We start from the raw sequence: 23,779 nt of genomic DNA on the forward strand, positions 1-23,779 counted from the left end.
ACAAGAGGTGAGGGCTCATCCCTGACCACTGAAGGTGCTGCAGAGTGAGAGGAGAAGCAGTTATATATTCCCCAAACGTGAATATGTGTAGCAGAGAGTAAAATCACATATGTGACACATCCTTGCATCAAACAGACCCAGTGACAGCCGCGTCTCATAAAAGACGACACTAAGTAATGAAGGGAAATACCATCTTCATTAGTTGTCATTTACAGGGATTTACAGCGATGCCTCCTCAGGGCTGGTATTGGTCACGCTGTGAGTGTGAGCAGCAGTGAGAGCGACGATGGCGAGGAAAAGACAGAAATTTGGGAAGACATGGGAATAGAAGAGTGGCGGTAACGTAATACACCTAAATTGTTTCATCAGCAGTGTACAAACAAAACACAAGACACTCAGATTAACTCAGGCTCAACTATAAACTTCAGGCCTGGTAAAGGTTATCTGAATCCAACAAGGGGAAACAATCATAATGAGATGGGACACATTAAAGTGCACAAAATTGCAGTGAGAAAAAGATTCTGACAAACCTTATAACATACAGTACACCAAAAGAACAACATGAACAACTCAATCAGAGATGGCAGACTTCACCCCATTCACACAACAAGCGTGTGTTAAAGTTAAATATTTTTTACTCCATAGTAGACTCTGTGGCGCAACGGTAGCGCGTCTGACTCCAGATCAGAAGGTTGCGTGTTCAAATCACGTCAGGGTCAAAGTTCTTGGGTAATGTCCATCTACACGTGCCCGGTGTGTGTCTCGACACACAAAGCCCCCATAAACGATACTGCTATAGGGACCCAAGTGTTGCAACAATAAACAACGTCGTCGATTTTGTTCCTATTCCCCCCCCCCCCAGTCTGTTTGATGGGTCTGTTTGATGCAAGGATGTGTCACATATGTGATTTTACTCTCTGCTACACATATTCACGTTTGGGGAATATATAACTGCACACCAAAAGAACAACTCAATCAGAGATGACAGACTTCACCCCATTCACACAACAGGCGTCTGTTAAAGTTAAATATTTTTGGTGCATAGTAGACTCTGTGGCGCAACGGTAGCGCGTCTGACTCCAGATCAGAAGGTTGCGTGTTCAAATCACGTCAGGGTCAAAATTATTGGGTAATGTCCCATCAACACGTGCCCAGTGTGTGTCTTCACACAAAGAGCCACCATAAACGATAGTGACGTAAGTGTTGCAAACATTTATAGGCAACAATAAACAGCCGTTTGGGATTTTGTTCCTATTCTCATATTTTTATATGGATAAAAAACTGTCCTGTGTGTCATGCTCCGCCTTCTTCTCCGCCCACGTCTCCTCAGCATGCAATCAGCTCACCTGCGGAGGGAGCACACCTGCTCCCAATCTAATCATCAAGCCTCTACTTATTTCCTGGTTCTCCGGCCGCTCGTCGCTAGATGTACATGTTACAGACCTCTCTGTGATAAACGCCACTGCGCTCTAGAAAATATCTTAGTTCTCTAGTGCTTAGTTATTTGCTTATGTTCTGCTTTTTGTTAACTCCTGTGCTCAGAACTTTTCCCCGCGTGATGCCTACCTTCTCTGCCATCTGGATCAGTTCTTCTCCGTCTTCACCTCCTCGCCTGAACTCTGTGCATCAACAAAATCAAAACCAAGGTAACTCTTGAGATATTGCCTGTGTCAGAAAGGTGTTGGTAATACAGTAAATAGCTTAATACTTTTAATGGTAGTCCAAAAAATGGGTTTGTGTGATTAGGATTTTCTAAATGTAATATGAACAAATATAATTTTAATAGCCTCAGAGCAGACACAGGTCTGTGCTTCCCCATATGATCTCTGGCACCCACGGTTGGGAGCCATGGACAAAAATACAGGGTCAAGTTGTTTTCTCATTTGAGCAAAACGTAGAATTACATATTATTGACAGTAATATGTCAGCCCTCGGGTTACAAAACTTTCCTCTTGACATGGGATGCCCATACTACTACAAAGACTGTCTGTAATTTTTGACGTATACCTGGATTTTCCATATCTTATCATACTTTTATTATATGATACATACAATATATTATACATTCTGAAGAAGACTCACACCATTCCTCTCTCAGGTGAGAAGTCTCCTCAGCCTTTGCCTGAAGATTAGAGATAGATGTAGCCTACAATAAACTGGAAGGCAGGTGTTGGAACATATTCTCTGCTCCCTGAGTGGGAGACGACTTCCTGAAACACAAGACGGGCAGGATTATCATCCTACTGCTACAACATCACCTCCCTAACAGGATAACACAGCATAATAAACTCCATAAAATAATCAAACTTATTACAACTCTTAACCCCATGTTTAAGACATCCTGCTCGGCTTATGTGTGTGTGTGTGTGTTGGCATCCGCTGCTCGACGAGCCACAAAAGAGAATAATGCTGTAAGACTGGAGAACACAGGACAGCAGCTTGTGCTGACTTAATATTGGCTTTAATTGGATTTGTAAATGATGTGGCTAAATGAACACTTTCTGAGGATCGGTGACTTATAGTCAAACGTGTACGAGGAAAGAAAAAGGGAGTGAGTGTCTTAAAGTTAATTAATCATCTGTGGCCCCAGCTTAATTAAAGTTTCCCAGTGTTTGTAGTTAATGGGTGTATTGATGGAACAATGGTGGGACTCCCCCTGCTACCTTCAGTGGGAGTCCTCAGAGAGGAGACATTTCAGAGCCATTGATTAACACACACACACACACACACACACACACTAACTCGGATGCCTTTATATTGTCCTCGCATGTACAAGTTTACACACACACACACAGAGGCAGCAGTGTCCCCTTCAAACTTCCCGGTCACAGATAAATATTACTCCCACTGAGGGTTTCACGTTAATTAGCTGGGATCAAAACCTACAAATCCCTCCAGTGAGAATTCAGCTGAATTACTAAACCCTGCCCCCAGCATCTATGCTATGTCCCATGACACACACACACACACACACACAGGATTGTGTGGCTCTTATTGTCAGGACACTGATGGCTTTAACCTGAGCTTTACCCAAACAGATGAAGGTTCAGTGTGTGACATTTTCAATGATCCATTGACAGAAATTGAATATACTGCCTATAAATAAGTTAAAATTGTTTTCAAATAAAATGAATTGATGGTTGTAAATTAGAATAAGGCTTTTCTAAAACACGCTTTAGCCCCGGGGTGTCAAACGTACAGCCTGTGGGCCAGACTCGGCCCACAGGATGAATTTGTGAAAATGAATACTATATTTTTCAGTTGCAGACGCCTTTGGCTAAATGTTTTGTGCCTTTTTGTAGATCCACTGTGATCTCTAAGTTGTTGTGCATGTGTAAATGGTAAACCTGGGCATAATATGGTTGAAATTGCACTTCATTTCTCAAGACATTTCAGGTTGTTCATAATGTTTGTAATTAAATGCAAAACAAAGGAAACATTTTGGAGCCCTTGTTTATAGGTTATTATATTTTACTGCTCTGGCCCATGAACTAAAATGCGTTTGACACCCCTGCTTTAGCCTGGGCTGCCATCTTGCACCACTATGTTTCGATTTATACCCAAATGGACAAACCAAACAAAGGCCACTGTAGTTCCCTGATACACTTGAGTAACGCAGGCGTGAGAAGACGAGTCCTCACTTTGTTAGAATCTGCAGTTTCACATTAGATTTCACTTCATTGTAACCACGATTCACATCTGATTCAGATTCAGATTCTGCCTCATTAGGACTAGGTTTTGGTCTCTACGAAGACTACTGGCCATGAAAGAGTCAGTGTTTATACATTATATTAAAAAAAAAATGTCCTACTGAGGTAAAAATAAGTATAAGCACACACATATATATATATATATACATCTCCTTCTGCTCTTGGATCGACTTCTGTCACTTATTCCTCTTTTTTGTAAGTCATTTTGGATACAAGGTCAGTGTTTATGCCAGAAAAAGTCCTAAAGAAGTAACAAATGCACACATGCCAACACACCAGCTGTCAACCACTGACTCTCCTCAGTAAAATTATCTCGACATATATAACATCAAAGACTGATTTAGTTTGTTCTAGATCTTTTTGTTTCAACAGACCTTTTGGTTTTAAAACAAATTACCCTTGAAATAGGCTGCACAATCATTAAAAAACAGAAAACCTCCTCTGCAATGACATTTCTGAACAAACTTGTGAACCACATTGCTCCAAGCAGTTTCTTTTTAGCCGACATCCCAAATTTGTCCAGATCTAAAATGAAAGTCTCTTAAATGAAAGGTATTTTAATTCTGTTCTTGCGTTGTGTAATGTCGAGTACATTTGCAGCTTCTTATCACATGTGCGTGGTGAAAGGAAGTGCCAGAACTGCTCATTAAAACGGCTGATTATTTTAAAGAGGTGATGAAACTTAAAGCAACCTCTTCATGGTGCGTTCACGTGTTACTGTCAGGCTCAGTGCTGGTAGAGAGCGCCCTCTGCTGGAGCTGGATGAGGATTGCACTTTGCTCCCTTTTTTGTTTGCTCCATCTAAATACAATGAGCCGTTTTCTGTGTAATAAGCACATTCTTCACTTTAGAATGTGTGTTATCTTTTACATGTGAGGTTTGAGGCTGAAGTACACAAATGTTTTGTCCCAATTACCAATGAATAATCCATCAAATATAAATAATAGTGTTTAACATTTTACCATAAGCCTTATGTTGTGTTGGCAAGTAACCAGTATTTTTTTATTTTATTTATTTTTATTTCTTAGAACAAAGAAAATACTGTACGTTTTCAAGGAATTTGGTAAACAGAAGAATATTTATGTCCCAGTCTGTGGTCCATCAAAGCTGCACTGCCCGTGGAGAAGAAGCAAGGATCAACAACACTGAGCATTTCAGACTTTTTAACAGGTTTATTGACATGTGTATAGCGATTGTCTGTGCACCGGACAATTACAGAAGGATATGATATAAAATAATACAAAATAGCTGTACAAAACACAGATGTATTTAAAGGAATGCATTGTTAACTGTGAGGTTATCCGCTGTAGAATAAGTGTCCCCTACTCACTTGAGGAGGTTGAGGTTTTGCCATGTGGAATGAAGGTTAACTGATACTTTTAAATATACATGTATATAAAATGAAATAGTTAGGGAAGAGCTAATAATGTCACGGGTGGTATTATTATTATTATTATTACAACTGGACGCGATACTAAAAAAGTGACCGACTTTAATTTTCAGGTCTAGAAAACAAATAAAAGGAAATTGCATATGGACACGCGTCACCCTAAGAGGGATTAAATAAAGAACGCAAATGAGATGTAAAGAAAAATAAAAGTCGGGTCATAAGACATTTGTCAGGGTGCTGCAGCGGTTTTTCCATCCACATGCCAATGTGTTACATTAATTGCTGTTTATACTATCTTCAAAAGCAGGATTCACTGGATTTGGCGTGCTTAGTAAAAGGCAGCTGATCGAGATGGTTTCATTGCGTGATCCACGTATGCTGCAGTGAGACCTGTATGTGACTGATCCTGGACCGGCGGTGACCTATGCACTGCCCTCCTCTCTCCTGGAGCTTCCTTCAGGTCTTACCAGCTGTGACTGTGAAATCACTAATCCTGAGCTACAGTAATTATCAACACTGCGTCATTTGTCCACCACACTCTGTGAGGAGCTGAACTCCTGTATTTAGACTTCAAATGGAAAGCACAAGCTGATGTTTGCTGCCTTGAAGCATACCATGATGGGTCTAAACACAGCCGTGTGTTGATGTGGACATCTTTCTGCAGTGAACTGGTTTGGTGGTAAGTGTTAGCATAGTAGTACTGTTGTGGTATTTGATGGTTCTCATTCACAAACATCACACATCTATCAAGTATGAGGATTTTTTTTTTTTTTTTTTAGGCTCTCTGCCAAATTGACTCTCTTCCTTTACTGTCTTTGTTTTTTTGAGACGTCTTCCAGACAAAACTAATGCTCTGCAGTTCTGACAGCTGAGTACTCGGAAGACATCTGGGTCTGCATCAAACGCTCTCAGCACGAGTAACAGGTTGGCGATCCACCATGCAAAGTTTCCGTGTTAAGTGTGTAGTGTACATACTGTATGTGTACGTTCAGCACATGCAAGCTAGACACAATTTCCATGTGAGTGTGTATTGTCACTTATACGACTTCCATACTTGAGGCTATTATTGAAATCATCGGACTGCTTTGAGCTAGTTCACCAAGCTACACCATAATATTTAGTTACAAAAATAGTATCACAATATAGACCATTCAATATGAGCACCAGGGAAGGCTTAACATAGCCTGAGTATTTGGCTACATTCATTGTCTGGGCAATGTTTTTACGGTAGCAGTGTGTTAAGTGTGTTTGTTGGACACAGTGTTGGCAATATTTTCTCACTCACAAGCTCTCCTACATCTACCACACAAGAATATTCAGAAACATACAGAATTTGCTTACACTGAGTAACAGTTAACTAAAACCAAGTATCTGTTAGAAAAATAGTTGATTTTTTTTTCTTTTTTAAACACTGAACATCTAAAAGAATTCCTCCCACTCCCCAAAATAAATCCCTCCCCATTTCCTAACAAAATAGCTTTCTTTAAAACAAACAACTGAAAAAAGGTGTTTTCTTTTGAGGTTATGCAAGGTTAAACTTTTGACACTCCATCTTACTAACATGGACCCGGTTCAGCATATTCCAGTAACCAGAGGTGTGTTCACGTTAACTTAACAATGTACGATGGTCATGTGTGATGGCTACAGTGTTATTTCATTCTAAATGTTATCTTTCCTACCAGTGCTTGACACAGTGGATCACTCTCTGCATATTTGACTTGGATTCAGGGGAGCCGAGGATCAAACCACAAACCCAGGTGAACTTTGGCTAACGTGCTCCACCACCTGAGCCACTGTCTGCCAGCTCAATGGACCTAACGTGAGTATCAAAACAGATTCAGATTCTCAGCCTTTGGTTATTTTGTAATTACCCCATGAACATAAAATGGAATTGAACACACCTCTGGTTGAGCCCTTAACCTGGACTCCGTCTCTGCCTTGTTATGTTAACTGGCACTGGTACACCACTTGGCTAAAAACATAGCACAACATATACAGTAGCTTATCTATGAGAGTGCTATTATTGCTTTAGGGAGTTATGTAGTGGAGTTCACCCATTTCAATTCCCAGCCTTTGTTTATCCCTTGTCTGCATGTTAATCTGGATAAGAACGTGGCCTAGTCTGAACTGTTCCCTCCGGTGCTTCAATGCTAATCAAAGAGTCTTCAGGTTTCAGCAGCAGTGTAATTGTACACATCGGGTTTCGTTTATGGCAGGCGTGTGCTGGTCATTCCATTCAGTATGAATGCAGGAGAGTCGAATTTCAAATGATGGAGCAAATGATTTAAATCTAACACATGACGATGTGGTAGAGTGTAGGTGTGTCAGGTGCTGTCAAGGAGACGGAGCCTTTAACTCTTCACTGCTGCCATCCTGTCAGTCTCTATGAGGTAATGCTGCAGTGCTGCACCACTATGAACTACGGAAGCCCAAAGGGAGTGTTGGTGAAAAGTATATACTGTAGTTTTTTTACCCACCCATCGTTCTCATCTTATACCAATTAACAAGGACAGAAGGATAAACAAGACAAAGAACTCTTCAGCTCCGTGCAGTGTTCACTGACACGGTAGAATACTGACTGCGGAACACATGTGCTTTTACTCAGTCGCTTTGGTACATTTCCCAACTCATCCCTGGTATATGCAAAGTAAGTAAACACATAAAAATAACACTATTTGCAAAAACTACTGAGTCAGTACTTGTGAAAATGCTAATCAAAATATTAACCCTTTCAGTAGTTTTGACGACAATGGTTTTCATTATACACAGACAAGATCACATTCACAATTTTTCTGTCTCTGTAGTCGAATTGTTTTGACAGATTTTGTCAAAAAATAAATAACTGAAATGTGAAGAATTATAGTGAGTGTAAGGAGATTACAGTAAGTGTACATTGTTGAATTACTTGTTCGCTCTACAAAGTGGTGTTAATTAGATACTCCTCAGGGATCAATTTAGGGGGTAAGAAGATTCAATATAGAACTGGTATAATACATTCTGATCAAATACGTGATTAGTAAATCTAGGAATTAGCCGACAGTTGCATTAACTTCTCAGAACATTTGTTCATAATCGGCTTTGTTTTGACTAAATGACGATTTTTGAGCATTTTAATTCTGATCTGAGAAAAAGCACAAAAGCGACTGAGAAAAATGTAAAAATGACACTAAACACTCCTATTTAATTACCTTTCCATTCTGGTAAACGTTTGCAAAATGAATGAACCTCAGGCATCTTCCTGTTTCTGTAATAGTGGTTACTATGTTGTAGCGACTAGTCGATGGGGCCCTGGAAGATGAGCCGTGTCCAGCCGGGGTTGTTGAGGGCCGCGGAGCAGAAGGGGCAGACGGGTCTGAAGGCGTGGGTCCCGTGAGGGAGCGGGGTCTCGGCCCAGTACCTGGCCGTCTTCTCTGAACAGACGTGACCGCACGGCACAAAACCGTATGAAGGAGCGCCGGCGTCCACATACACGGCAGGTTCACAGCCCAGCCAAAGGGGCACATAGGGACCCACACTCCTGCACAGGGGACATTCTCGACGGGTGGTGGAGCCCTCGCCCTCTCGCGGCTCCTGCTCTACCGCAGATCTCTGACCCCAGTCATGACGCCCGTGGACATGGCCACAAGTGAGGTAGACCCAAGGCTGACGTTCTTCAAGGCTAGGGTAACAAATCAACATTTTTATATACAACACACAGTTTTTGAGAAACTTTTACAGTACTTTTGACATAAAGTATTAAAGCTGAAGAGCTTAACTTTTGTGATTTTTGTGTTGATTCTGCCTTTAACAGAAGTGATGCAACATTAGTATGCTGCGTACTTCATCTGAAAATGGGTTCTGTCAAGCAATATTATCAGAGCTGACTGAGGGAGCGCAGCACAGGGGCGGGTGGGGGCAAGAAGTCAACTGCTGAACGCCCAGATTTTTTTAAATGGTAGAATTCCCTTTTTTTTTATCTGCGATCTTTTTCAGTCATACTTCAACCTGTTTGCAACTGTGTCTCACTTAACTAGCACAATGTTGCCTCCATCTGTTATCTGATAAAAAACAAATCATGTGGCCTTGAGACAAGATCTAAAAACTGCTATATTGAGAAACACAGTGAGTTATGGGGAGCTGATAGCCTTAATCAGCATTGTGTGAACTAATTTGACAACCGTTTACATCTGACAGATACTTCAAAGTTAAGCACTACAGCTTTAATATTTTTGGCTACTGTGTGACCAAAGCACCTGTGGCTGCGTGGCAGGCTGGGGAAGGCCAGTGTGCTGAGGCCTACTGGACACTGGGGCCGGGACGCATTTAACTCCTGGCGAAGTGCCTCTAGGTGGCGCAGGGTGGGAGCACGCATGAGCCCCTCGCCTGTACGCCACAGCAGGGTGGCACCACACAGGTCGACAAGGGAACCATCTCGTAGTGCACTGCTCTCTCCCTCTGCCTGTTTACCAAAATCAGAAACAAACCTTTACAGGGTCACAAATCAACATGTAATGTAGTACAAAAAAAAGCGGTGACCCACCAGTTTGCCCCTGCTGGGTCCAGAGCGTGTTTCTCTCAGGGCGTAGACGTCACCACAGACGGAGATTTCTCTCCACAGTCCCTGTTTGGGATCCTCTGGAAAACCTTCAGGGTGCATCACTAGAACTCCGTTGGTAGTCAGACCATCCATGTGCCCATCTGGGTTTTTCCATTTGGTTGCTTTTTCCTGTGGTAGCACAGACATCACACCATTGTTTTATCTCATTAACACATAAAAATGTGGCGTTTTCATTTCATTTTGTCCAGACGAACACTTGCACTTCGTTTCAGGAGTAAACAGGGTGAAAACACATCATGTGAGGATCGGGTATAATAGGCATGTGTATGCTGCTGTAAACAGGAAGGTGATTCTCTTCTCAGCAGATGTAAAAACAATCACTGGTGAGAAGTTATGAGACCGACAATGTTCACAGTGGCCGATAAGAACCCATCGAGAAGTGAAAGCCGGTAACTTGATGTAACATTGTTTCAAAAGGTCTCCGTTTCTGCCCATCCAGACTATAATACAACCCTGAAGTGTTAAACCTGAAATTTAAACAGCAGCATTTTCAAACTCATCTGTTCTTGGGGATCTAAAACAACACAGTACTGTGGATAGCGGGTGAATCTGAAGCAGTTTTTATGTGTTTCTAAATGAAATCCAAGCAGTGTGGATGTAGCCATCACATAATAACACCTTGCTGTTGCAAGTGTTTGAAAACAGCTTCAACACTTATGCAAAAAATATACTCGTTAGGACACCTTTGCTGGTTTACATTAACAGTGCATTACTCACTCCTAGGAAGATATTTTTGGAGGAGTCAAAGCCTGCAGCATAAATCCGTGCGGTGTAGGGTGGGTTGCGTTCACACACAACTCTGCAGGCAAAGCGTGAGATCGTGCTTGGAGCGATGGAGGGGTCCTCCCCCTCTTTCCCCCCTCCCGATGTATCTGTCACCACAAAGTCGATGGGACTTTCTGTGGAGCGTCCTATCTGCAGGGGACAACAGAGAAATATTTTTTCGGGATGCTATTTAACATAGATAAAGATATATTCAGTGTACTGTACAATGAAGGTTGTGCCTTTCAATGCTGTACGTGACTTGAGTAAAAGGCACTTCCTCAGTGCCTTTTCCTCAAGTCAAAATAATCTGCTGATAGCAGAGATTGCATTGATGTAATTATATAACAGAATGGTTTCTAAGAAAAATAGCTGGTGGTCACAAATCTGGGATTATTATTATCATTGGTTTATGGCGTGAAGTACCTGAAACATGTCTGTGTTGTTGTCATGGCAGTACTCCACCACCACGGTCTGGTTGCGGGAGAGAGTGAAAGAAATGCTGTGCTGCCCCCTGCTGTGTACAGCCTGAAACCACAATAACAACAAGAAAAAAAGGATGAGTACCTCTTTCCATACACTTGACTGAAAGATGATTTATCATGAGAAAATAAAATGATTTAAGTAATGCAATGTTCTACAGTATATAAGACCTTGTTTAGACTGCAGCCCAAATCAAATCTGTAAGCATATCTGATCAGAATCTGATCTTCCTGACCAACCGTTTACATTATATATTGCAAGTGATCAGATCCATTCTGTGTGTATTGACATTGTCTAATCTAGTCTTCCACATGGATTTCTATAGTTACAGGCCATGCCCCGGAAAAACAAGTAGTCTGAACAAAATGCCTGTTTCTGTCGCAAATGGTTATGTGGAGCCGCGGCTCAAAAATTCTTCTGATTACAAGGAACCGATAGAAACCTAGGGACTGCCTAGTCGATCTGAAGCAATTGGTTAACACGCCTCCAATTAACTAACGTCTGTCCAGATCTACATCACTGTTGCCATTGTTATTGTTCGAATCGCACTACGAGTGACGCAGAGGACACCTTGAAATCCTGTCTGAGCAACCAAGACATTCAGATTGAAATGGATGTGTAAAAATCCAATCAGAATCACATTCAAAACCACCTCCGTATGTGGTTTGTATCAGCTTTGGGGAAAAAAATTGGATCTCATGTGTTCTTAGCTGTTCAGACTGCCAACAAATCTATCTAGATACAATCTGGATATGCTTAATATACAGATATGCAGTCTAAACAAGGCCTAATAGTAACATGTCACAATGATAATGTTTTTAAATCAAAATCACACTTACATGCAATTAGTGAGTGGCAAAGGCTGCAATTTAATTGTTATATGTTTTTAGATTGTTCTGTGTTTTATGGCAAATTAGGAATAACTGAAACAAATATAAGAAACAAGTCACATCTTTGATAACAGTTGTTAGAGAATAATAGCTAATATTTTAATGATATCTTATGTGGTAATACTTGTTTAATACTATGATACAGTAAATAGTGAACTACAGCGTGACTTGATAAACATAACGCACATCAAATTGCAATGGCAATACATGTCATGTTTTATTTACCCAAATAGTTCAGCCCTAGAAAAACCATGCACGCAGGCACACACACAGAATGTAGACAGACCACACATACAGCAGTTATCATACTTAGAAGCTTAGTCATCCTTCCTCTGGCCTGTTTAGGATAACGGGGAGTCACAGGAAGGAAACTAATGTTAAACACTGATAAAACATCCACCACGCACAGACACCACACATCACGTACCTTGCTGTCCTGTGGGGTGTTGAGGATGTGAACAGCACTGGGTTTAACACCGTTGGCCTTGGTCCTTCGGTACAAAGCGAAGCGACTCTTTCTGCGCCCCCGGTCGCCGCAAGGAAGAGAGCCATTGTACCTGCACAAAGACAAACGCAAACAAGCACCGGATGGAAATAAGACTCATGTACGTTAGATGTGGAGGCAACATTTTCAGGTTGCATTCATGATCTGCTTCTTGCTGGAAGACTAAAATAAAGGGATATATAAAATGCTGCCATGGACTTGATATACAACAGATTGTTATGAAATGAATTAAGGCAGCACACATGTGATTCACACTCAACTACAGACGATTGATGAAAAGGTCAGATGACCTCACTGAATCAGCCTGTACCCGAGGCTCATGCCTAGAGCATAAGAAGAGTTTGCTCATTGTCTTAGCCGTCTCAACAGAGGAAAGTATTTTCATCACGCAGCTTTGAAAAAAATGCTCTATTTGGGATTCTCAATGCTAGTTTGATGGTTTGTGTTTAATAAAATTAGCTACCAAACCTACCAATTTGACATTAGTTTGAAAATAAATAGAAAGCTGATCTTTCTTGTCATCTAAACGTGTATCCAATCACCTGACGAGACAATAAAAAGATTATTTAAAATTAGAAGAGATTAGTAAAAAAAAAAAACATAACAGAACTGTTATTTGTTGATTAATAGTTTGATAGATGGTTTTTCAGCATAATTCTGGCAGTCTTTGAAGCAATCTTTTTCCAATTATTCATGATAGATAATAGAACAGTTTTACACCACGGTTTGACACAAAAAGCAACCCTAATGCTTCAAATCACTGTTTTGTTAAAAAGTTTGCCCAAAGGGGTGTATTTTACTGTACTTCAAATTGTATTGAACAAAACAAGGCGTTAATGAAAAAAGCAGATATGTTGCCAAAACAAAACAACTAAACTTTAAAATGACACAGATTTTTATAAATTGTGACGGCAGTTAATAAGGTTTGAAAATCTGTCAAATGTTCAGTGCGTGCAGGGCAGACTGGCAGCAGAATGTTGTTGAAAGGATTAGGTATGAACTAAGTGGAAAAAAAACCTTAAAAACAACTTGATTTAAATGTGATTATCTATGGCGACACTCTTCTCACAGGAAGAGGACTGGGTCAGTAAAAGATGACTTGTGAGGACAGAGATCTAGGGGGGCCCGGGTAAAGGGCCAAAATCAGCTTAAAGAAAGAAAAAGGTGGAAAGGACCTTGCCAGAGACGGACAGAAAATCAGTCAGAAGAAAGAAAATAAATAAATGAATAATATTTAGCTTACGGCAGGCAAGGAAGATTAAGACAGAAAGGACAACATAAAGCAGGGGCTTGAAGGAAAAGGCTAGTTGAAGAGCATCTGCATGAAGTATGACTTGCTGAGCAGTCATGGTCTACATCACGCATGTGTGCACATCACCAAGCACAATATGAAATATTCACTCCTTCTGCCCCTCGACACTGGGTTTATTTTCGTTTAGGGCAAGTCCCCATGCTTTTGTAAAAGTCAGCACTCAGCAAAACAGCGATGGGCTGGCAGGGAGAGGACTGGCTGTAATACGGGGGAATGTGACAGTGTTAAGAGGCTGAGATAAACAGGTGTGGGAGCGATAAACAGAGACGAGAGGAAGGTGCATGTACACGGATGAGAGCGAGTCATTGGGTAGAGGTGAACTGAGTGTCGCTGCGCTACTCGAGAGGCCAGTGCTGTACATAGTGTCCGAGCTAACTACTGTAATGAGCAATGGCAGACAGTCACTGCAAAGATCACATGGCATGCAGTGAAGCAGCAATTGACCACATGGGGCATATGAAATCTGACAGAAACAAAGTCAAACCACACAAAACATGCCAGGACAATATGATCTCGGACAAGAGGTAGTAAAAAGAACAGCCTGTTCTGATGCTGCATCTGCTGCTCAGGTTACCTGCTGTATGCTCGGGGACAAATGATGGTCAAGGGTCTGCATCATAACAATTCCTACATTCAGTTATAACATAACCTATGTTATTATAATAACAGCAATGTTAACAGTTCAGTGTTTAAGAATTAGTGACATCTAATGATGAGACTGCAGACTGTAACAAACGTACGAACTCCTCTGCTCAATTCTTCCTTTCCCAAGTGCATCACTGAACTATGGTGGCCTTTGTCCACCAGAATGGGTGTGGCTCTTCTCTTTTATATCTGCTCAGTTTCCTGTAGAAACTTGCTATCAAAAATGGCAGCCTATGTAAAGCAAGAACCTTGATTGTACACTAAAACAAACAAAGCTAAGGGTAGTACTGTGCAAACATCACCAATAGATTTGTTGTTTTAGCAATGGTATAATGACCATACAGTAGAATTATTTCTGAATCACTATTGGAACACTACTATTATTTCATGTCAAAACATGTCTGCTGTGAAAAAGGTGTATTACATCAGGTTGATTGAAGATATACTTGAGCATTACATATGCATTACATATGTATTACAAAGATCACAGAATTTGACAGACATAAAAAACTCAAAAAAACTGATGGTGCCCAGAGACTTCTGTGTGTTGAATTTCTGCCAATGAACCCTCCACAACATAACACAGTGGACCTTTTTTGCTACTATTGAAAGTCCAGGGTGTAAGGATCAGTGACATATACAGTATAATGGTGAGACAGCAGATTGTGACAAATGGAGAACCCCACTGCTCACCTTTTTCTTTCCCAAGCACTTCAGGGAATTACTGAGGCCTCTACATACCAGAAAGGCTGTTGTTGTTCTTCCATTAAAAAAAAACCTACATACATACTGTATTAAAAGTAAAAAGAAACATTTCAGGTTCAAAACCATACAGAGGACACCTGTAACGGCCCATTAGCCGGTGACCACACACATGCGGGGCTACATTCATTACAGCTTACAAGTGAGCAAATACAAATGCATTTTCAAAGAGGCACTTTAAGCACACAACCTGTTTGATAGTTGCATGGCCAGACATCTAACACTGCCACTGCCATTGTATCTGCTGTGTGTTTGGTGACAAATGTAGGTCAAAGGCCTGAATCATAACAAATCCCACTGGTCCAGCTAAATAATAACCGATGTAATTAATGCTAATAACACAATATTCTTTCAGGTTCAAAACCACACAGAGGAAACTATGAACAGCCCACTAGCCTGTGGCCACCACACACACACATGACCAGAGGAAAACCACAATAGACTACAACTTAAAAGAGATAAAACACAGATGCATTATCTAACCTTTCAGAGAGACATGTTAAGTGTTATGCCACAAACTATACTGCACACCCATGTGTAAGTTGTAAGTTGTGTGGTAAAACAATATCTAAAATTGGCCTTTTCATTATTTCCTCAGCCTCTATGAGGATGCAAAGGACTGCTCTGTTCACAGAGTCAAATGTCGAGGAGGGCTAACTAATCAGTATTCTGATACAGGCAGGCTTCAGCCTCCTAACTCCATGTTCAGCCTGAGGGGAAGCAATAGGCCATTAGGTCAGTTATCTTTGGCATACACAGGAAGCACTGCATGACTCTGTCTGTGTGTGTGTGTTGTGTGGCATTTCTAGTCCCTGCAGTCCATGCACAGTGTAGAGGGGTGGAAATACTGTGGAAGCTGGTAGCTGTCATCAGCACATCCGGCCTACTGTGTGCTGCTGCTAGTGATGTGGAGGGGCTTTTACACCTCCTTCCCTCCTCCTCCTCCTCATTGGTATTGGCTGGTCATCTGAATGCAACGTTTTGGTAATTAATAAGAGACTAAATTGTGATGTGATGTGCAGGATGCATGTTTTACCAGCCCATAATACCCCCCTCTTCTTCCTCACTTTAAGCCATCGCAGACCCAGCATAGTATGACATCATTCGGATTTATCCAGCCCCCCCTACACCCCCCCACCACACACACACAACCATTGATGAAAAAGCGGCTACATCCGTATAGCCTCATGTACCACACAGCTGTGAGCAATGTACGTATTTTTAAATTAAACACATTATCCCACACCTACACAGACTGAGAGAAAATGTTTTTCTGTGGAATACAAAGTTAGTAACATCACAGTACATTAATTCAAATAGTAGCAGAGACGACAAATGAGCTAACTACTAATGTTTAAATCCAAAATAACCTACAGATGGGATTTATTCATGATAGTATAGAATTAAACCTGAATTCACACGTCTGTGGGTTTATTGTGCTGTAATGGTGCTACCACACATTTATGGTTGCTGCTGGAGGGTTTCCTCCATCCCACACATTTTTTTTTTTTTTTTTTTACTACAGCTGTAGGTTTTTAAATAAGACTTACCCCAAAATGACCAGCTCGCCATATTTCACCGGGTCTTTAACGGGTACATCATCATCGTCTCCGTCTTTTTTCGGTGAATTCATCAGACTGGACAGGTCCAGAAGAAGAGAAAATAAAAAAAGACGCGTCCAATGGCAATATAGTGGTGAGATAAAACAATGCTAACACACTCGGAACTGTGGAGAAGTGGCTCGGGTTGTATTCTATCAAAGTTTATTCACACTTAAGCAAAGTTTTACCGGACTTCTCGTTGCTTGTTTTAGAGTTTTAATCCCGTGAAGGGGCATCTTTTCATGGCTTTTGTGCCAATGTGTAGCTAGTTTGTGTCACGACAAATCTGTTCACTAGCATTAGGTACAACAACGGCGAACGGCAGGGAGTGGAGCATACCATTTGGTAGAGGGGTGGCCGTTCCACACACATGTTGGAATTGTTGGTAATATGGCCCCTGAAAAAAAGACAAATACGTGCTTGCTGCATTTATATCGTGGGATAAATAGTGCAATAGTGATTAGGGGAGATTAAAACAAAAATTCACGTTTCAATATACAAATTCACTTAAGCGAGGGCTCTCCCTTCGAACAAGAAATGGACGCAGCCCTGATGAGAGGCTTGCTCCCACTGCTAGAATGAAATGAGGAATTTTGAATTGCACTGCCCACATCATCCATTGGCATGTAGGGAAGTCCTGAGACATTTGAAGCAATAAAAAAGGATGTTTGGGTTTTATGTATGGAAAATATGTAGATTTGATCTCGTGGGTCCTTGGAGTCTGACGTGAATGGATGCTTGGAGGGGGTGTGGTATGGAAGCTGGGATATGGGTCAACATTGCGCCCCAGACGAGACATCTTTTTTCTTTTTTTTGTCTCCATTTCATCATTTCATATGGGAGTTGGGAGGTAGATATCTGTCTCTCTCTATCTCTCTCACTCACACACACACAAGTCTCCGCAGTTACTCTTCTCAGGACTATCATTGACTCCCATTTATCATTGACAGCCTAAATAAAGAACTATCCATAACCTCAACCCTAACAGTTAATGTCTAACCCTAACATTAACCTAACCATTATTCAAATATTTGAATTAAATTCAACCAGTTCCTCAGAAATTATATCTTCTGCCTCAGTAGGACCAGGTTTGGGTCTCAATGAGGACTAGTGGACCTGTTTGTGTCAGAAAATATCCCAAAAAATAAAGATGAGTGTGTCCTACACCTGATTGCTGACAACACTATGGCCACATGAGGGCAGTGCACTTCAGCTACAGAGTAAAAAAGAAGACTCCACCTTCACAGGATGAAGTTTGTGAAGTGAAGCGCTTCACATTAATTTGTGTGTCTTAACATCCACCTGCACATGCACCAGTCCAGGGAGTGGTGTGCAGAAACAGACCTCTTGTTATCACAGTTTCCCTTCTCACACCCTTGTTGTTATTCACTGTTGTTTAGTGAGACTGAGAGCAAGGCACGAGCTGCAGGATTTTTGGACTGAACCCAGATGTGAAGAGTCAGTTACAGAATCTGGAATGATATAGCCTTCTTTTTGATCTGGTGTGGAGCTGGTGTAACATGTAGCAGCTTGCTTGCAGTGTTAGGAACAGTGGCGCCATGTGTGGCAGTGATGGTTTGGCCCCGCTCACTATTGTGACTGAGTCACCGAAAAAATGTCCTTATGCAAAGTCACAAAAAGATAATGTGACAACTTCAAAGTGGAAAAACCCCACGTCCTCACCTTACCTTCATATTGTAGCCAAAAGTGTTGCAACGGCAAGACTACAGTATCTGTGACCCTGCAAGAGGTGATGACTCATGAATGGGCCTCAGTACGAACCAAACTTAACTACCACACCCCTTTTCAATGAATGACAGTCTGCTGCAGTCACAGAGTAACTGACTGACTCAGAGGGCTTTTTTTTTAATGTATCACACGAACGATCAACCCCCAGCAAACGGTGTAATTCATTTAAAAAGTAAAAACTGGATTGACCAGATGTGTGTGTGTGTGTGTGTGTGTGTGTGTTTTCTTTCTTTCTTTCTCACTCAGGGATTAAGGTCACACCCTCCTCTCTCTCTCTCTCTCTCTCTCTCTCTCTCTTCCTCTTTCTTTCTCTCTCTCTCTCTCTCTCTCTCTCTCTCAATCCCTTCCAGTTCTCTCTCCCTCTCATGCTCTTTTAAAAAAACAACAACTTTATTTAATCTGTCTGTCCCTGTTCTCATTTAGATGAAATTTAGCATTAATCTGGAAAACATGTTGGGCCTCCATCGTGCAGAATGAATCATCATCGCCATTATGTTTATGTCCATAATAACGAATGAGCAGGGCAAGGACCCAGTGTGGAATGTTAGAATTATTGACTAGTGTCACCAGGAATTTAAAAAATGTTATTATTTATTTTAATGTATGTTCTCTCCTTTATCTCCCCAGTTATTGCACAGTTTCAGTTGCAAAACTGTGGGAGGTTTCATCGCCTTGCTTAAGGATCCTTAGCAGAGCAGATGCTTGTTGTCAGAGAGAGGAAATCTGTTAATAAACCTCTTTTAAGAAACTGTCTCTTCCATCACATCACCCCACTGCCTAAATAGACATGGCAGCTTTTTTACAGAGGTGTCATCTGTTCTGTCAACCATACTCTCTCACAGTTAAAGTAATAGAGACAAAGATAAACATATGTATGTTAAAAAAAAAAGATAGACAGACACTGTAATGTAAAGACTAGGGCTGAACATTCTTTTGTAAGGATGAAAACTTTTAAGATATAAAGCATGTATGAGTTACACTTTTAGTTTGAATAGAAGATAGAACAGTCAAAAATAGACGGATTAAATTGCAGCCTTTGCGATTTGCTAATTGAATTATTTCAAATTGCTATTTGGATTTGAATATGTTTCATTGTTCAGTCTTGGTGATGAGTTTCTCATCAGTTTGTGCATACAGTATATAGCTGCTGCTGCTACTACATGTGACTGCTGTGCACAATGTATACAATTTTTCTATAGTTCAGCAGTGAGTTAACACTATCCTAAAATCTCCATTTATGGCATTTATGTCAGTGGCAAGGTTCAAATGCAGCCAAACTACAAAGGAATGTGTAACCTGTCTGTGGAGCATAATAGTCAACAACCTAGTTTTAATCACACAAGCTATCTTGGAACCATATTTGGTGAGCACACCACAGGTCAAATTCTATGCCTAATTGTGCACATGCTGAATGCATTACCCTGCTATCATTATGCAGCTTTTATCAGGCCGCACTTCAAGTCAAGAAAACAATGGAGAACATTCAGCAAATGATCATTCAGAGGTGGATGTTAGTGTAGAATATACACAAATATGGACTTTTGGGTTATGTACCAATACAACACAATCTGTATGTTCTCTGCTGCATCTGCATCTATATAAATGTATTCATAATTAATCAAAAGATGAATGAGTACACAATAAATCATTTAAATACAATTATTAATAACGACATGACACATGGGAAAACTCCCTTTTTAAACACATGTTGCCGTGATACTGCGAATGCTTTGGTATTTTGGCTCAGGAACCAGTTTCACATACCGTACACCATCAGACAGCTTCCATGATAAATGTGATTTCTGTTCTTTTACATGATTTACACCCAGGACATTAGTGTACATGTGATTTGAAGATGCTCTGGGCCCACTGCCTCAATACAATATGGATTCAGCCAACGATGATTTAAAAGATGAAACCAGATATTTAGTTGAAGAAAGAGGCAGTCAATTTGGACCACTTAGATGTGCTACAGCCATCTGCTGCGGAGTCTTTGTCAGAGTTGCCATAGAGACAAGAGCAAACAAAGAAACGGTATTTCTGTCATTTTGCAACCCCATCTCTCCTGTCTGTAGTTAAAGATTTGAGATAAACGACTCGAGCAAAACCTGAGACTTTTGGCTACGATGTGGAACAAAGAGGGTAACAACTGTTATTCCACTGTGAAACAAGGAACAGTCATGTCGTGGTATCATTTAATCTGTTGTATGTAAGCACTGCTGTGTGTTTTTGTGAGAACGTGTGGCCATGTTTGTCGCAGAAAGCCCTACCTGTGATACATGCTGTGTGTGTGTGTGTGTATGGGAATGCCACACTCTCTCTTGGCCTCCTTCATGTCATGGAGCCGCCATGATCTTGCAGATGGTTCAGCATATTACTATTCTCTGTGGGCACAACAGGCTCCACTCGAGGTTTTGGCTGCCTACCGGCTAGACTAATTGTATACACAAACAGGTTTGTTGCAAAACAAAGACAGTGAATGACCTTATCTGATTGTATGTATTTAACATCGGGGTTCCCAAACCCTGGGCTGGGGGCCGGTACCAAGTCTTGGGCTGGGCCAACCCAAGCCTAATAATCTTGTACACAAAGCAAGCCTGTGTTTTGTAATTTTCCGTTGGAATGTATTACATGTCACAAGGGAATACACATTAATTTGAAAGTACCAAAACAAAACAAGACTTCGCAGCTGAGCAGACATTAAAAACAGACTGTGCTCACACATAGTAACAGAACTAAGACTTGCTTACAAAGTGAGTGATTAATTTCCATGTGTTTTGTGCAGTGGTTAAGGTTAAATTATGCTTCTACTGTACTTTATATAACTTAACATGGCAATAATAGTAGATTGGTATCATCATCTCCGTAGCCTTCCCTCTTTCACAAGCTCGACAACTGCTGTCGTGAATCCTTGCTTTCCATGATATTGTTTACAGCCTCAAACACACACTCACAGGCATCTCATTTTTATAAATGCTGATTTTTATGAGATCACACGAGGATCAGGAGACAAGAAAGTCATGTGATCAACATATGGGGGGGTGGGGGGTTGGGGATGGACCAAATAAACTTGGTGCACATGTAACTGACAAGATAACCTTTGTTGTCTGTAAGCAGGGCAATGGATTATACAATATGTGTTACATTTTTATTTTTCTAAATTATTGACAGATCCATGCATGAACCAAACAGAACTCTGGGGGAACCCCCAACAAACTGTAATCTTCAGGGAAACATGACTCATTGTCCCAGTGTGGAATATGAAGCTGCACTTATAGATCATGCAGCTCAGATCCTGACTGGTGAGTGGAGACAATCGCTTTGAGCACACTGTGTCCTTTCTTCAAATCAGTAAAGCTCTGTGGAGCACCTGCCAGCAACCTGCCATACATGTTTGTGAGCAGAACACACACACACACACACACGCACACACACAGCTGAGCTATGCTGAGTTCCTCAGAGGAAAGCAGATGGTTCCTCAGACACGTCATTAATAAGAACCGGCGGTGAGGCTGCGTGTGTGTGGTTGGTTATTTTCGGATTTAGTGTTGTCCGTGATACAGGTATGAAAGTTGTATCAGTGACTATTTCTTATTATGTAGGTGTGTGGTTGCCAACAGGCACCAGGGAGAGAGATCGACATTTAGAATAATTGGCTCCCTGTTCAGTCTGACAGAATTCCTCAGCAGACCTATTAATAATTACACAATGTGTGAACGGCAATCTTAAACCTTGATTCAATGAGGTTTATTACGGCAGCTTTTAGAAGAATGGGTTATTTTATGCGTGCAATGCAGTGAGGAATTTCGTAAGTAAAGTGAGTAATAAAGTGAGATATAATTATTGATAATTTCAGTCCTATTGGCCATGCTCATATTCAAGGCAGCCACGCATTTCAAGATCCGTTTCTCAGTTTCACTGTAATTACAGAGCTGTTTGACAGACATGTAATTTACCACAGAATAACAATACTTAAACCATGTCCTAACTGCTTTGTTTTAGACTCAGGCCACAGTGCATTGTACTCATCCCCACTTCGCTATTCTGCTAATGTTATTTTTTATATCTCATTGTGTCCATCTGCTGCTGTGGTGGCGTGCCATGTGTCACACAGGAAGGTTGCAGCATATGTCACTTCCTGTCACAAACGAGAGCGCTGCTCAGAATCTTTCCAGCAGTTTAGATCGAAAAAGACAAAACCCTTCTATGAATTAAAACGCTTAGTTCCTTTTCAGATGATTTTTATCTGCTGACTTTTTGTTTAACAATTTTATCTAGAATTGTGGCCACGATTCTTGCTTAATTCCTGTAACTACAGCAGCAAATCTTAGCTCACAGTTGAAAGATGTTGAACATCATAAGCAGAACTGGAAATATGTGTCACAGGCCAAAGCAATTTACAGTTCCTTCAGTTGCTTTTATTTACACGTTTGATTGAGCAATTGTTGTGTGGAGGTTGTGTTTTCTTTTAAAAAAAAGGTATAAAAAAGCTCCACTTTCAATGTACAGCCTCCCATTAATTACACCTCCTAGCCTGAATTATTGCTGCTCACTTCCCTCCCACTGAAGAACTTCTCCACCAAATGCAAACACAGGCCTCAGGCTCCCTATAATTATTAGCACATTGTCGAAGGCGGAGGGAAATGCAACGTGCAGCAGACTCAGAGGAGCTCACAACTGCCTGGAAGCTGAATGTCACAGTGCAGGCTACTTTTACAACACTGTTTAAATGGGCCCCATGACAACCGAGACCCTGAGACTCTCTGTGTTGTATAGCTATGGCGGTTACGCACTGCTGAGGTCCATTTGTGCATGTCAGTAGTGGATGTTGCCCACAGGAAATTGCAGATATTTAACCTAAAGATGGAGGTTTAGAAAAATAAATAAAAATAGGCTTGATGACATATATAATTTTGATGAACTGAACAATCATTGGTAGATTAAGATTAGACACAATGGTGTGTCAGAATATTTTGTGGCCCTGCTTCCCATAAAAAGTGAAGGATGCTCTTATCCTTGGGTAGAAAATACCAAGTGGTACTGACTAGGTGTAAAATGGTGGATTATGAGCTAAAGAAAATCCTACTCTGAACACAGATGACTATGGATTATTTTCTAATTCATCTTGATTAATTAAAAAGTAAATATAGTATGCAGTATACTGCAAATGCCAACACACAGATGTACTGTACATGGACCCGGTACCAGAATGCACACACTGTTAACAGATGGTTTTCTTAGAAAGCACATGTTGGAGGATTATCTGTTTAATTTTGTACACATTATGTCAAATGTATTAAATACATTAATATATGATGCCATTCACATGCATTAATGTTATAATGCACATTGTCTGCATTCGATGGTTTCCTG

General features: G+C 40.9%; 1 protein-coding gene and 2 non-coding genes across 3 annotated transcripts; 2 read left to right on the top strand and 1 right to left on the bottom strand.

Moving 5' to 3' along the window:
* The first annotated feature begins 647 nt into the window (after nt 1-647).
* Nucleotides 648-719, top strand: trnaw-cca (transfer RNA tryptophan (anticodon CCA)). Its single transcript has one exon. It is a non-coding gene; the product is annotated as a tRNA-Trp (tRNA).
* A 328-nt stretch (nt 720-1,047) lies between these two features.
* trnaw-cca (transfer RNA tryptophan (anticodon CCA)) lies at nt 1,048-1,119 on the top strand. The gene has a single exon. It is a non-coding gene; the product is annotated as a tRNA-Trp (tRNA).
* Nucleotides 1,120-4,862: 3,743 nt separating this feature from the next.
* LOC131443719 (E3 ubiquitin-protein ligase pellino homolog 2) lies at nt 4,863-16,965 on the bottom strand. Its single transcript, XM_058613610.1, has 7 exons — nt 16,607-16,965; nt 12,260-12,389; nt 10,886-10,987; nt 10,415-10,612; nt 9,620-9,805; nt 9,333-9,538; nt 4,863-8,758 (listed from the first exon to the last, which is right to left on the bottom strand). Exons 1-7 carry the CDS (start codon nt 16,687-16,689, stop codon nt 8,374-8,376), a joined length of 1,290 nt encoding a protein of 429 aa, XP_058469593.1. The 5' UTR covers nt 16,690-16,965; the 3' UTR covers nt 4,863-8,373.
* Nucleotides 16,966-23,779: the final 6,814 nt, after the last annotated feature.

Source organism: Solea solea, chromosome 17, assembly GCF_958295425.1.
Source record: "Solea solea chromosome 17, fSolSol10.1, whole genome shotgun sequence".
Classification (NCBI taxonomy): domain Eukaryota; kingdom Metazoa; phylum Chordata; class Actinopteri; order Pleuronectiformes; family Soleidae; genus Solea; species Solea solea.

Coding starts and splice junctions, on each gene's coding strand:
- LOC131443719 (XM_058613610.1), bottom strand. CDS start 16,689: ATGAATTCACCGAAAAAAGACGGAGACGATGATGATGTACCCGTTAAA. Junction 10,988..12,259: donor ACACCCCACAGGACAGCAAG/GTACGTGATGTG, acceptor TTGTGGTTTCAG/GCTGTACACAGCAGGGGGCA. Junction 10,613..10,885: donor ACAACACAGACATGTTTCAG/GTACTTCACGCC, acceptor TGTCCCCTGCAG/ATAGGACGCTCCACAGAAAG.